Raw genomic sequence first — 15,199 nt, 5'->3', positions numbered from 1 at the left:
CCACCACCAATGTAAGCACACACTCTACCACTGACCTGCACCACCCCCAGCCACAATCATTGTATTTTTAATTTAAATTTATTTATTTATACTTTATGTATATGAGTGTTTTGCCTGCATTTATGTAAGTGCTCCTGTGTCATGCAATGCTTGTGGAGGCCAGAAGAGGGCATTAGATCCCTTGGAGCTGGAGTTAAGGATGGTTGTTACCTGCCATGTGGGTGCTGGGAACCAAACCTGGGTCCTCTGCAAGAGCAGTCAGTGCTCTTAACTGCTGAGCCATTTCTCAAACCCCTGTTTTATTTATTTATTATTTTTATTTTATGAGTGTATTGCCTGCATGTATGTGAGTAAACTCATGTCATGCAATGCCACAGAGGTCAGAAGAGGGCTTCGGATTCCCCTGGACCTGGAGTTAAGGACAGTTCATAGCCACCATGTGGGTGCTGGGAATCGAACCCGGGTTCTCTGCAAAAGCAGTCAGTGCTCTTAACCACTGAGCCATGTCTCCAGTCCGTTTTATTATTTATTTATTGATTGATTGATTTATCTATCTATTTATTTACTTATTTTTGTCTTTTTGAGACAGGGTCTCCCTGTAGCCTCAGCTAGCCTGGAATTCACTATGTAGACCAGGCTGGCCTTGAACTCACAGAGATCTGCCTGCCTCTGCCTCTCAAATGCTGGGATTAAAGGCATGTGCCACCACGCCCAGCTGTTTTATTTTTTTTACATCTATTTTTTTGTATATGTCCACATGTATGTGTGTGCATGTATGTGGGGATTGCTTTATGTGTGTACACATATGTATATGTGTGCATGAATGTGTATGTGTTCAAGGGTGTGGGTGCCCATGTATGTGTATGGGTGTATCACTGTGCACATCTAGAGGTCAGATAACAACCTTCAGGAGTCAGTTCTCTCCTACAATGTGGATTCTGAATTCAGGTTATAAGGCTTGGAGTCAAGTGCCTTTATTCACTGAGCCATCTTGTTGGCACTTTTTGCTTGTTTTTTTCAACACAGGATCCCAGGCTAGCCTCAAACTTGCTGTGTTGTAGAGGGTGGCCTTAAACTCCTGATCCTCTTTCCTCATTTTCACAAGTGCTGGGATTATAGGAATGAGCTACCATGCTCAACTGCATCATCATCATCATCATAATCATCATCATCATCATCATCATTATTATTATTATTATTTGGTCTTTTTTTTTTTTTTAAGCAGGGTCTCCCTGTAAGCTCCAGCTGTCCTGGAACTCACTATGTAGACCAGGCTGGCCTTGAACTCACAGAGATCCTCCTGCCTCTGCCTCCCAAGTGCTGGGACTACAGGCATGTGCCACCACGCCTGGCTCAACTGCATTTTTGATGCTTAAATTTGGAACTAAGTTGCAACTTCTTTTGGTATAAACAATGAGCAGAAGATTCTGCTCACAGTTGTCTACATGGCTCTTTGATTCCCACCACCATATATTAAATCACTCATTGCCCATTGCTTTGAAATACCACTCTTATCACATACTAAATCTCTCTGTATCCTGGTATATTTTAAAACTCTTTTCTGTTCCATTGACCCATTTCTTCCTGCACCAAGACAAAATGGACTCTACTAGTGAGTCACAACTCAAAATGTTTTAGCTTTATAATTTTATAATACTTCCTACTTCTGAAAGTACTAGAATTTTCCTAATCAATGATTGAAAATTGAAAATATAAAATACTAAAACTTATCCCCACCCAACATACTTCCTCAGAGGGGAAGTATTAAATCTGACTCTCCTAAAGAGACACTGTAAACACTGACACTGAAGGAATAATAAAAGTAGCTGGGGGTGGGGTGGCTCTGTGGTTAAGAACATTTGCTGCTCTTCCAGAGAAACCAGGTTCGATTCCCAGCACCTACATAAAACATTTGTAACTCCATTTCAAGGGGAGCCAACACCCTCTTCTGGCCCCTGTGGGCATTGCACGCACGTATAGCACTTACATAAATGCAGGCCCATACACATAAACTTAAAAATTAAATCTAAAAAAAAATTTTTTTAAAGGAGCTCCGCTTGGAGGTAACAAATCTTGCGAGAATCCTCTAAATGAGAACAGAACATGGGCTTCTCCCCACTTTCCTGACAACCTCAGCACACCCACCGGCCCCTGCTGCTATTCCCTACTCAACCTCTAGAGGACGCCGCGGCCCGGATAAATTGGGGACCTGCAACAGCCCCCCTGGCGTCCGCAGCGCTGGAGGCATCACGTCCGGTCGTGGGCGGAAGTCTTTCGCTAGCGGACCCGGAAGTAGCTGAAGACCGGGCGATGGCCAGTCTGGAGGTTTCGCTCGCGGTCGGACTCGAGGCTACGGTGCCCCCGCGGTAGAGCGAGTCTGAGTGGCGGGCTTCCGGGTGCTCAGGTGAAGCGCGGTGGGGTGAACTGAGTCCTTAGAGGCCTGGGCACTCTGGTGGTCCCTTCCCCGGCCCGGACGTCCAAACTGCCTTAGCCAGGCGCTGCCCCGGAAGCGGGTCCGCCTGGTACCCCAGCACCTCCGGAGGGACAGCGCGGGCCAGGATCGCCCTCATCACCACCACCGCTTAGGCAGATGGTAGTCCCGGGCCTTGAGGGTCAAGGGCGCCGACTACTCCTGACAGCGTCTTCTCTCCACTGCCGCAGGCATGGAGGGGTCTAAGGCGTCCAGCAGCACCATGCAGGTGAGCTTCGTGTGCCAACGCTGCAGCCAGCCTCTGAAACTCGACACGAGCTTCAAGATCCTGGACCGGGTCACCATCCAGGAACTCACAGGTCAGCGAGACCCGTGGACAGTGGGTGGTCAAGAATGTGGAAGGTGGGCAGCTTTAGAGACATAGGTCTTGTAGCGATCTCTGGCTTTCTGTTTCCTCGTCAGGAACATAAAGGAGTTAGGATATTTTCTCCAGAGTAAAGGAATAACCATGTGTAATAAACAGAGTTTGTTAAGGACTTGCTTTGTACCTGGCACATTACATATATTATTTCATTTAGTCTTGGAGCAATCCCTGTGGAATCCAGGTTTGAAGACCCACACCCGTAATCCGAGGACTGCCTCAGGGAGCCAGGCCAGCCTGAGCTACAGAATGAGACCCTGTCTCAAAAACAGAAAAACAAAATGAACAAACAAAACCTTGTGGAGATGTGCCATGGTTGCATTATTTTACAGGTGAAGAATTGAGGTTCAGAAAGGTTAACCGGACTTGTGGTCCAGCTAAGTGTAGTGGACTCCAGAAGTCTCAAGAAGTGAGAGAGAGGGCTGGAGAGATGGCTCGGCGATTAAGAGCAGTGACTGCTCTTGCAGAGGACCTGGGTTCGATTCCCAGCACCCACATGGAGGCTCCAAACTGTCCTTAATTCTAGTTCCAGGGGAATCCGAAGCCCCCTTCTGACCTCCGCGGCATTACACGACACGGGTGAACGCACATATGTGCAGGCAATACACTCATACACATAAAATAAAAATAATAAAATATCAAAAAAAGGAGAGAGAGAGAGTTTAAACAGGCTGGTAGACCTGGAGTCAACCTATAAGCCGTGGCTTTCATGCACCTGTCCACAACTTGGTTTCTTTACCTCTAAAATGTAAAATTGGGGGCTGGAGATACCACTTAGTGGTTAAAAGCACTGGCTACTCTTGTAGAGGAATCGAGTTAGAGTCCCAATACCCCCATGGCAGCTAACAACTGTCTGTAACTCCAGTTCCAGGAAAATCTGATGCTCTCTTCTGATCTCCATGGACATTGTATGGGTACACTTACATACATGTGGACAATGTACCCATATACATAAAGTAAAAAAAATAAAGTCTTTTTAAATGTTTTTGGAAATCATACATGCATACAATGTATTTTTATCACATCTCCCCTACACACTCCTCTCCGTTAGTCCTCCCACACCCTACTCTTCACATTTTTATTTTTGAGTTTATTGAAGATATTTTATGTATATGAGTTTTCCCACATGTATGTTTGTGTACTGTGTGTGTGCCTGGTACCCTCAGAAGCTAGAAGAGGGCATCAGATCCCATGAAATTAGAGTTAGAGAGGGTTGTGAGCCTTCATGTAGGTGCTGGGAACCAACCCAGATCTGGAAGACCAGCACATGTTCTTAACTGCTGAGCATCTCTTTAACCCCTATTTCACGTTTTTATTTATTTATTTTTAAATATTATTTTTTTAAATATTATTGCTTCCTCACCAGCTCCTCTGGGACAAGAGTCAAACTCCCTTTCCTTCTTAGGTCACTCTGAGTTGCCTTTTCTGTCATTTGCAACCACGTGAACCCAGGAGGCAGGCCAGCAGGAGGCACAGAGGACCCAGGCAGTTCCAGAGCAAGTCCCACTTCCGGGAACAGCTAGACCCCACAGCAGAATCTGCCAGCCACTGCCCGGTGCCTGTCATGTCACCCTACCCCACTGTGGCACCACGGGCCACTTGTTCCCCCTTATCCTTGCCAACCCACAGCAGGCTATGCGGACAAGCGGAGGGGATGTGGGTGTTTGGAAATCCTGGCTGTGATTCTGGCCTCAGTTTCCACATCTGCCAAGGCAAATGTGTTCCTGGATTCATGAGGTCTCTTTCCACTGCTGCCTTATCCTGTGAACCTTTCCTCAGGAGTTTCATTCTGTGGGGTCGTCTTTCCATGCGGGCAGGGGCCTCCTCTTTATTTATTTATTTATTTTTGGTCTTTTTGAGACAGGGTCTGTCTGTAGCCCCAGCTGTCCTGGAACTCACTTTGTAGACCAGGCTGGCCTTGAACTCACAGAGATCCGCCTGCCTCTGCCTCCCGAATACTGGGATTAAAGGCATGTGCTACCATGCCTGGCTTTTTTTGGTCTTTTTGAGACAGCGTCTCCCTATAGCCCACCTGGCCTGGAACTCAGTATGTGAACCAGGCTGGCCTTGAATTCACAGGGATCTGCTTGCCTCTGCTTCTATAGTGCTGGGATAAAGGTGTGTACCACCATGCCTGGCAGAACTGTGGGCATGAGCCACCGACCTCTCTCTCTGGATCCTATTTGTTTTTATTTATTTATTTTTGGTCTTTTTTTTTTTTTTTTTTTTTTTGGTATTTTTGAGACAGGGTTTCCCTGTAGCCCCAGCTGGCCTGGAACTCGCTATGTAGACCAGGCTGGCCTTGAACTCACAGAGCTCTGCCTGCCACCACACCTGGCTTATCTGTGTACCACCACACCCTTTTTTTAAGAAAAGATTTATTTAATGCATTGGAGTGTTTGCTTACATGAATGTATGTGCACCAGTTGTATGCCTGGTGATCAAGGAAGGTTTCAGAGCCCTTGGAATTGGAGTTACAGATAGTTGTGAACTGCCATGTGGGTGCTGGAAACTGAACCTAGTCCTCTGTAAGAGTAGCAAGTGCTGTTAACTGCTGACCCATCTCTTTAGCCAGCTTTATACTATTTATTTTTTTATTTTTTGGTCTTTTTTTGAGACAGGGTCTCCTTGTAGCCCCAGCTGTCCTGGAACTCACTATATAGACCAGGCTGGCCTAGAACTCACAAAGATCCACCTGCCTCTGTCTCCCAAGTGCTGGGATTAAAGGTGTGCACCACCATGCCTGGCCCAAACTTTATACATTTTTAAAACTGATATATTTAGGGGCACCATTTGATGTCTGAATACCTGTATATATTGTATTATGTTCAAACCATGATAAACACTTCTTTCTCATCCAACATTTATCATTTCCTTGTGAAAACAGACCTCTCTCTTAGCTTTTTGGGATATGCAGTATGTTATTGTTCCCTGTAGTCATCACTACAACAGAACACCAGAACTTATTTTTCCTAACTGTTCCACTGACCTTTACTACCCATCTCTCCCACCACCTGTCACCCCGAATAACCACCATTCTGCTATCAGTATATATGAGATCAGCCTTTTTAAATTTCACATATGAATGAAATTGTTCTGCATTTATCTTCTGTGTCTGGGTAATTTCATTTAACATATATCCTTCAGTCTAAAATGATAGGATTTCATCCTTAATTTTTTTAATAGCAGATTAGGTTTCCAATGCATATATATATATATTAGCTATACTTTTGTTGTTGTTATTCCTTTGTCTTTTGGGACAGGGTCTCACTATTTAGCCCAGGATGGCTTAGAACACATGATTATATTGTCCCAGCCTCCAAAGCACTAGGATTATAGGCATACACCACTATGCCTGGCTCTACTATGTAGCTTGGGCTGGCCTTGAACTCAGAGAAATCCACCTGTCTTTGCCTCCTGAGTGTTGGGATTAAAGGCGTGTCAATAGGCCCAGTCATGATGGAATTCTCTAGTATGGAATGAATCCCTGGGTGCCCTCACCTAGTTTCAACAGTTGCCACCACATTTATCACATTTTTGTCTATAGACCCATCTACTTCTTCCTACCCTGAATTATTTGGAAGCACATAAAGACTGTAAATATTTACTTATTTTTTTTTAAAAAAGAATAAGTACTCCTTAACAGGGAGGGGGGAAAGACTACAGATTTTTTTTGGGTAAAGAAGTAAAAAAAAATTGTGGTGGGGCTGGTGATGAGGCTATTTCAGATTCTTTTCCCATACTTTGATAAAGCCCTCTTGCTTTGATAAGACTGTTTCTGATTCTAGATTTTTCCTTGCCCTTAGCTCCATTACTTACCACAACCCAGGCGAAACCAGGAGAGACCCAGGAGGAAGAGGCTAACTCAGGAGAGGTAAAAGAAGTGCCCTCTCCCCATCCTCTTCATAATATGCTAAATGGGAGCTTGATAGAAAAACACCAGAATACAGACTGGATTTTTACAGGGTACTTGGTGCCTCCAGACTTTAGGGGTTATTAAAGGGTGATTACCAACAGATATTCTAGCCAGACAGGGTATTGCACACCGTAATCCTAACACTTGGCAGGCTGAGGCAGGAGGATCACAAGTTTGAGGCCAACCTTGGCTACACAGTGAGTTCCAGACCAGCCCAAAATACACAGTAAAACTTTCTCAGAAACAAAGCTGAGCATGGAAATGCACGCCTGTAGTCCCAGCACTTGGGAGGCAGAGGCAGGCGGATCTCTGAGTTCAAGGCCAGCCTGGTCTACCTAGTGAGTTCCAGGCCAGCTGGGGCTCAGGGCTTCCCTGTTTCAAAAAGACAGAAAAAAACCAACTTTGTCTCATAAACAAAACAAGGGCTGGTGAGATGGCTGAGCAGGTAAATTTCTTTACCTGCTTACCTGACTTGAGATCAATCCCCAAGACCCATATGGTAGAAGGAGAGAACCAACTCCTTCATGTTCTCCTGTGACTTCTACATGCACTCTGTGGCACATGCATGCACACAAAATAAATGTAATTTAAAAAAATCAAAACCCAGCTGGGGATATAGCTCACCTTGTAGAGTGCTTGCCTAGAATACATAGAGCCCTGGGTTTGATTTCTAGTACTTCATTAAACAGCGTAGAGGCAGGAGGATTAGAAGGTCAAGATCATTTTTGGCTGTATGGCAAGTTTGATGTCAGCCTAGTATACATGATAATCTACCACAAAAAGAAAGAAAAATAAAGGAAAAAAAATTGAGGAGGAATGGGTTGTGGCTCAGGGGTGGTGCTTGCCCAATATGTGGTGCAAGGCCCTGGGTTCAATTCCCAGAACTGCAAAAAAAGAAAGAATTGTACATGGTCGGTCAGTGCACTGTAGGTCATTGGAGGTATACCTCAAGTTACAGCGTTACTGAATAAAGCATTCATTTAAAAAATGTGATTATAGGGCCAGCAAGATGTCTCAGTGGGTGAGTGTTCTTTCTTCCAAACCTGACAACCTGGGTCTGATCCCTGGAGCCTGCATGGTGGAAGGAAATACCTGGTTCCTACAGGTTGTCCTCTGACCCCCACACAAGTCTTGGTAGACAGGGACACATAAACATACACGCATGCGCACACAATGAATAAATGCTTAAAACAAATCAACAAAAAACTGATTGTGGCCTGGCATGACTGCTCATTCTGCAATCTTAGATACTTGGGAGACTAAAGCACGAGGATTTTTGTGAGTTTCCAGGCACCCTGAGCTTAGAGCCTGACACCTTGAGTCCAGTCCTTGAAACCCACACACTGGAAGGAGAGAATTCATTCCTGCAGGTTGTTCTCTGACCTCCATGTACACAAATAAACAGATTTAAAAATGCAATTTAGGCCAGGTGTGATGATGCACGCCTTTAATCCCAGCACTCAGGGAGGCAGAGGCAGGTGGATCTCTCTGTGAGTTCAGGGCCAGCCTGGTATACATAGTGAGTTCCAGGTCAGCTGGGGCTACATACAGGGAGACCAAAAAAAGAAAAAAAAAAAAAAAAAAAAAAAAAAGTATTTAAAAAGATATAATGAGATGGTTTATATATTCAGGTTGCTCCAGGAATTCCTGGTTCGTTTTGCTTTGATTAGGTTTGGTTTTTTGAGACAGGATCTCCCCATAGCCACAGCTGGCCTTGAACTCAGAGATCGACCTGCCTCTGCCTCCCAGGTGCTAGGATTAAGGGTATGTGCCACCACGCTGGCCCCAGGTTGTTTTTTTGTTTTTAATTTATTTTTTAAATTTTATGTGTATGCGTGTATTGCCTGCATGTAGGTAAGTACACCTGTGTCGTGCAATGCCTGTGAAGGTCAGAAGAGGCTGTCAGATCCCTTGGACTGTAGTTACAGACAGTTGTTAGCTGTCATGTGGGTGCTGGGATTCAAACCCAGGTCTTCTGTAAGAACAACCAGTGTTCTTAACTGCTGAGCTATCTCTCCAGCCCCCCCTCCAGGTTTTATTTTTTATTCTAGATAGTTGTTCATCTCTATTCTCCATTCACAAAATTTCCTTGGTTTGGACAATGAATTGTATATTTACCATAGATTACCAGTTTTAGAGAACATGACTTTTTAAAAAAAATTTTATCTTATGTGTATGCATGTATTGTCTTCCTGTATGTAAGTACACCTGGGTCATGCAGTGCCCACTGAGGACAGAAGAGGGCATTGGATCCCCTGGAACTGGAGTTATGGACAGTTGTTAGCTTCCATGTGAGTGCTGAGATTTGAACCCAAGTCTTCTGCAAGAGCAGCCAGTACAGTTAACCACTGAGCCATCTCTCCAGCCCCATGACATTTTAAAATTCTAGTATTTTGTAATCATGCTAGGAATGTAGTTCAGTGGTAGAGGCTTTGCCTTACATAAGCAAGGCCCTGGATTCAATCCCCAGCACTGCATAACAACAACAATAATAATAGAGATAATTTTAATGGCCAAGGATAGAGGTCATAAATTGTGGGATTTTTTTGTTTGTTTCTAGATGGGGAGGGAGCCATTTGTTGTATAAGTTATTTATTTAGCAGAGGATCCCAGAAAGCTCTAGTGGGAAGCAGAGATGTGAGATGGAAAGACAGCAACCTGCTCAGGTCACTAACAAGCAGCAGTAGGCATCTGGAGCTCCACCTTACGGAGCAGCATCTTGTTAGAGAGCATTGACTTTACCCCTGAGATTTTTCCTGCCTGAATAATAAACTGGGGTATTTATCTACTTAACTGTCTGTCATAGATGAAAGCATATTTTAAGTGGGGTTAATTCAGCCACATACTCTACTGGCAGTGTAGGGACAGGAGCCAGAGAACCTTCTGCAGAGAAGCATAAGGGACTGGCAGGTGAAGCCAGTGATGTCACAAGATGTTGAACACAGAAATTTTATGAAAATGTTGAAGATAGGCACACAGTTCTATTACTGGCATGCCCACTGCTTTCTTTAAAGTCGATGTAGTTTGTTTAGTATAATAAACTTGTTTTCTTTCTAAAAAGAAAGAAAAAGAAAACATGAATGATCCATTTTGTGCTCTAGCAAGCTTCATTGCAGTCTGGCCTACCTTTTTCCTTGTACCATGATTTAGGGCATTCTGCTAAGTGTTAAGAAAGTGCAAATTTAACCATATAGCTTAATTAGGAAATGCTGTTCCCCACCAAGAAAAGTAATAATCAAATTGAGATTTAGAAGTTGTCAAATGTGCCATGGGTTCTTTCTTTGTTCATATATGCAAAGATTCACTATATAATACCCATTTCTTGTGTGTGTGAGCCCCAGTGAAGGCCAGAAGTGAATGTGGGTTTGTGTCTCCAACTTATTTTTTGAGAGTCTCTCCTTGAACTTGGACTTGAATCTGGAGCTTACAGATTAGGTTTGGCTGGCTCGCTGGCTGAGTACACTCCCAGGGGATTAAAAACTGTTCCTCCTAGCCCTGGGATTACAGGCACACCCCACCTCACCCAGCATTTTTAATGTGGGTGCTGCAGATCTGAACACTGGTCCTCGTGCTTGCATAGCAAGCACTTTATCTACTGAGCCATCCCCAGTCTAGATAATACCTATTTCTGAGGTCTCTCTGGTTTATTAACTATTCTGATTATCAATTAAGGATAAAGCTAAATAGTTCTCCGGCTGTGTGGGAAGTAGACTCCACTCTAAGCTGCCAGAGTTCTAATGCCCTCTTGTTTCTTTCCCAGGAGCCATTTATTGAAACCCGACAGGATGGTGTCTCTCGCAGATTCATCCCCCCAGCCAGGTGCTTACTATTCCTCAGCCCCCTGTTTCTTGCCAAAGGCCAAGGGATTTTTCACTGAACCTAGGAATTAGGACTAGGACCAGGTGATGTAGATGAATCGTCACCTAGCCTGTGGGCTCTCATAAGAAAAATGTATTCCCTTATACCTGGCCCATCACCTTTAGACATTGATTTTTATTTATTTATTTTTTTACTGTAACCATTCACACAGTGGGAAGGGTTAGTAGTTCTAACGAAGATCGAGAGATTTTCAGGGAGTGATTGACTGAGATGGGCTCATGAGAAATTTTTTAATAGTACTGTTCAGGGTCTTCGTTCTTAATGCAACAGGTAAAAGTTACTATCAAAGCGTATAATATTTAAAATAATTGTCGTTCTTGAGTGTCCTTTTTGCTATAGACATACATATCAATTTTTTATGTCCCCATTCCCTCCTTAGTCCATCCAGGCCAACCTCTTGCTGAGTGCCCCTGTGGAAGACCAGCATGGCCTTCCCTTGGGAGAGAGGTACCCTTGGGAGGTCAGTCGGGCTAGGAATGGGTGTATACCTTGAGGCCCCTCAGCCAGTACTTGAGAGTCTCTGCCACTGGCAGCACAGAAGGTGGAGGAGGCCTGTCTGCTCCCTCATGTGGCCCATGGGCGGGGGGCTATCTGCAGGATGATGTCTACAGAAAGTGCTAACAGCTTCACTCTGATCGGGGAGGCATCTGATGGTGGCACCATGGAGAACCTCAGCCGAAGACTCAAGGCAAGTCGGTCTCATTTCATTGTGAAGTATGCCTGGTTGTTATAGGTAGCTGGGCAGGTAGCTCAGGAGAGGCCCTATTCTGATTGTCCCATGCTAGGTCACTGGGGACCTTTTTGACATCATGTCGGGCCAGACAGATGTGGATCACCCACTGTGTGAGGAATGCACTGATACTCTTTTAGACCAGCTGGACACTCAGCTCAATGTCACTGAAAATGAGTGTCAGAACTACAAGTGAGTACCCCCAGAGCTGGGGTCTGGGAGACTGCTTGGCCCTTTCTCAAGAGTTCTGTTCCTGTCAGGCACATAAATCAAGAGGTACCCTCCTTTAGTAAGTATGCTGTGTTTGTATCTTTGGCAGGCGCTGTTTGGAAATCCTGGAGCAAATGAATGAGGATGACACTGAGCAGCTACAGAGGGAGCTGAAAGAGCTGGCATTAGAGGAAGAGAGGCTGATCCAGGAGCTGGAAGATGTGGAAAAGAACCGCAAGGTAGTGGCAGAAAACCTGGAGAAGGTCCAGGCTGAGTCCGAGAGACTGGATCAGGAGGAAGCTCAGTGAGTGCTCACCCTACTCTTCTGCCTTCCTGCCTCTAGGCACCAGGAGAGGGAGTGGTTTTCAACTGAATGTGTCTGATTAGTTCAGCTGTCAGTCAGCAGCATGTCTGCTCCAAATCCTACATGTTGTTTCTGGGCCCTTTTTCCAGAGGAATGGGAGGGTTTTGGATAAAGACTCGGCATGATCAAGTGAAGAAAGGATGTTATTTAAATAGAGTGCTGGCTCCAGGGTTCTCTAGTGTTGGCTTTGCCCTGGAAGAGGAAGCCACTGTGAAGCCATTATCTATGTATGTTATAAAGGCCAGTTATCATTGCCAAGTCATTGAAAAACCATTCTCGGTTCAGAGTGAAATGGCTCAGTCAGATAAGGCACTTGCGACTGGGCCTGACCACCTGAATTCAGTCTCTGGGACCCACATGGTAGAAGAAGAGAACCAGCTCCCACAAGTTGTCCTCTGACCTCCTTTGACACATACATACATACACAAATAAATGTAATTTTAAGAAAGAAAAGGAACTGGAGAGATGGCTCAGTGGTTAAGAGCACTGGCTGTTCTTGTAGAGTACCCAAGTTCGAATCCCAGCACCCACATGGTGTCTAACAGCTATCCAGAACTCTGGTTCCAGGGAATCCGACACCCTCTTCTATCCTCCACAGGCACTGCACAACATGGACGGACTTACAAACATGCAGGCATAACACACATACACATAAAATAAAAATAAATTTCTTAAAAAAATTTTTAGAAAGAAAAAAATCATTTGTTCACTTCAGTTCTGAAAAAATAATCAGAGACACAATTTTTTTTGTCATAGTCAGAAGAATTCTTTTTTCCTCTATCTTTTTTAATGTAGGTAACTAGAATTTGAGACATTTTTTTTTTGTGCCTCATAGGCAAAACATCTGAGGTATCCATGTTCCTCTGGGAGGAATCAATACCAAATATAGAGTTCTATGATTAGATTTAACCATATTCACTAGAGTAAATCATTCAAAGGCATAGAAAGAAACCTCCATCCCTGAACTCATAGCCTTCTTATGGTTCCCTTGACTGCTCACAGGTATCAAAGGGAATATAGTGAATTTAAAAGGCAACAGCTAGAGCTGGATGATGAGCTGAAGAGTGTAGAAAACCAGATGCGGTATGCCCAGATGCAGCTGGACAAGCTGAAGAAAACCAACGTCTTTAATGCGACCTTCCATATCTGGTAATGGGGGCTGCGGGGAGCACATCCGGGGAACACTTCAGATCTGGACCTTAGCTGTTGTCAACATTCCAGGGTCGCCACCTCCCCATAGAAGAAGGCCTGTAGGTCATCTTCACCAAAGCCAGGTTTCTGTCTTCCCTCATGATAGGGTAGAGGGTTAAAATTCTAAAATTTGGTGATACCTGCCTACCAAGGAAAGGGAAAAGAATGACCCTCCTGCTATGTGCAAACGTGGTCAGCTGCCTGGGGCTGGTTTCTTAACCCCGGTGTGTTCATGTGTTTATTTGATGTTTATCCATTTAGTGTGTCTGCTGTGTGGAAGGCACTGTGGTAAGCCTCAGGAGGGCCACAGCACAAACCATACAGTCTGCCGGTTGCTTATAGTCTAGGGGAGGAATAAGTAATAGGCAAGTGTAACACAGTGTGATAATGGTGGACCCAAGGTGCTGTGAGAACACATAAGGGCACTTTCCCAGTTTTGGGAGGCCACATGGAAAATTCTCCCCAGAGAAGGTTGGCATTCAGGCTGAGAGGTGAAGTAGATGTCTACAGAGGAGGAGTTGTTCCTGGCAGAGAGAACATCATGTGCAAAGAAATGGGAACGAGGGAGTGGTGAATTGAGAGAACTGAAAGATCTTATTGTGACTGAAGATTGAGTGTAAAGGGGCGAGTGACCGGATATGAAACTGGAGACCTACCAGTTCCTAAGGATCTTGTGGGCCTTATTAAGGGGTTGGAATTGACCCAAAAGGCTGAGGGAGCAAGTGCAACATTTCAGGCAAAGAAATGACACAAGCACATTTTGAATTTGTGAATGGTTGGGAAAGAAAGTTAAGGAGGTTTTTTGTTTTTGTTTTGTTTTGTTCTTTGATTAGCCTCAGCTGGGCTGGAACTCGCTATGTAGACTAGGCTGACCTCGATCTCAGAGATCCTCCTGTTTCTGCCTCCTAAGTGTCAGGATTAATGGCTCGTGTCACCTCCCCTGGCAAGTTAAGGAGGTTTGTTCGTAGGAATCTGAACAGGAAAAGAGGAGCAGCATTGAGTTGGAGAGAAGTAGACAGATTGAAGAGAGGTGGGAAGCAGAATCTGTGGAGTTTAGTGGAGGTATTGGCGGTGGTTTGTTTGGTTTTGTTTTTGGGGAGGAGAGGGGGCTGATAGTTTTGAAAGATGACCCTCAGAGTTCTACATTGACATCTTAGCAAAGGGGGAAAGATGATAGATACCTCAGGTTTTGGGCATTCATTTAAAATGACAGGTAGAGCTTAGTTAAATGAATCTGAAGATAAGGAGAGAGATTAATGCTAGGTTTTGAGTGAAAGTAGGAAATCTTAAAAGTTATAATGTCTGAATCACCACCACCACTTTTGCCTTCATCTCTAGGCACAGTGGACAGTTTGGCACAATTAATAACTTCAGACTGGGTCGCTTGCCCAGTGTTCCTGTGGAATGGAATGAGATCAATGCTGCTTGGGGCCAGACAGTGTTGCTGCTCCATGCCCTGGCCAATAAGATGGGTCTGAAATTTCAGAGGTAAGAAACAACCCTCTTCCATAGGGTGGGGTGTATCTTTGACATAGTCTGTTTCTCCCACATGGTACTCTCCTTCACTACAGCAGGAGTCCTTGCTGCCAGCAGACAGAAATTGCTGTGGGTGGAGGCTCTGTGCATCTGGCTTTTCCTTCATCACAGGGCTCTTACCTAGGATGTCATGGAGCAATCAATCTTTATCAAACTTCATGACTCCACAGTGGACCCCAACAGTCTCCAGAGCCTTATATTTCCTTAAGAAAGTTTCAGTTTTTTGTTTTTTTAAAATTGGATACCAAGGTATACAATCTTTTGAGATTGTAACATGGTGTTGTAGTCTACAAATGTATTGGTCTCATTCATGGCTATCCTAGAACTCACACGGGTTATACACATCTGATTCTAAACCAAAATAGTTGGGTATGGTGGCACACACCAGAAATCTCAGTTCTGGGGAAGCTGAGGCAGGAGGATCAAAAGTTCAAGGTCAACCTGAACTGTACAGGGAGATCCTGTCTTTAAAAAAAAAAAAAAAAAAAAAAACCCAGGAAAGATGGGGAAAATTTTTAACC

At 44.4% G+C, this 15,199-nt stretch overlaps 1 protein-coding gene across 2 annotated transcripts in view; it reads left to right on the top strand.

The window, feature by feature from the left end:
- The first annotated feature begins 2,249 nt into the window (after nt 1-2,249).
- The window catches only part of Becn1 (beclin 1), a 16,164-nt gene continuing 3,214 nt past the window's right edge, over nt 2,250-15,199 (top strand). The window contains exons 1-9 of one of the 2 annotated variants that reach the window (XM_008835338.2): nt 2,250-2,404; nt 2,662-2,790; nt 6,659-6,726; nt 10,529-10,587; nt 11,245-11,335; nt 11,433-11,569; nt 11,697-11,891; nt 12,954-13,100; nt 14,481-14,630. In XM_008835338.2, coding sequence (XP_008833560.1) covers nt 2,664-2,790; nt 6,659-6,726; nt 10,529-10,587; nt 11,245-11,335; nt 11,433-11,569; nt 11,697-11,891; nt 12,954-13,100; nt 14,481-14,630 — 974 coding nt within the window. In that variant the 5' untranslated portion in view covers nt 2,250-2,404; nt 2,662-2,663. The remainder of the gene's footprint in view (nt 2,405-2,661; nt 2,791-6,658; nt 6,727-10,528; nt 10,588-11,244; nt 11,336-11,432; nt 11,570-11,696; nt 11,892-12,953; nt 13,101-14,480; nt 14,631-15,199) is intronic. The other variant, XM_029564594.1, reaches the window with a different exon arrangement.

Source organism: Nannospalax galili, unplaced genomic scaffold (genome assembly GCF_000622305.1).
Source record: "Nannospalax galili isolate Female #2095 unplaced genomic scaffold, S.galili_v1.0 scaffold137, whole genome shotgun sequence".
NCBI lineage: Eukaryota > Metazoa > Chordata > Mammalia > Rodentia > Spalacidae > Nannospalax > Nannospalax galili.
Note: the sequence above shows the minus strand (reverse complement) of the source record. Positions and strands in the feature narration are given on the sequence as shown.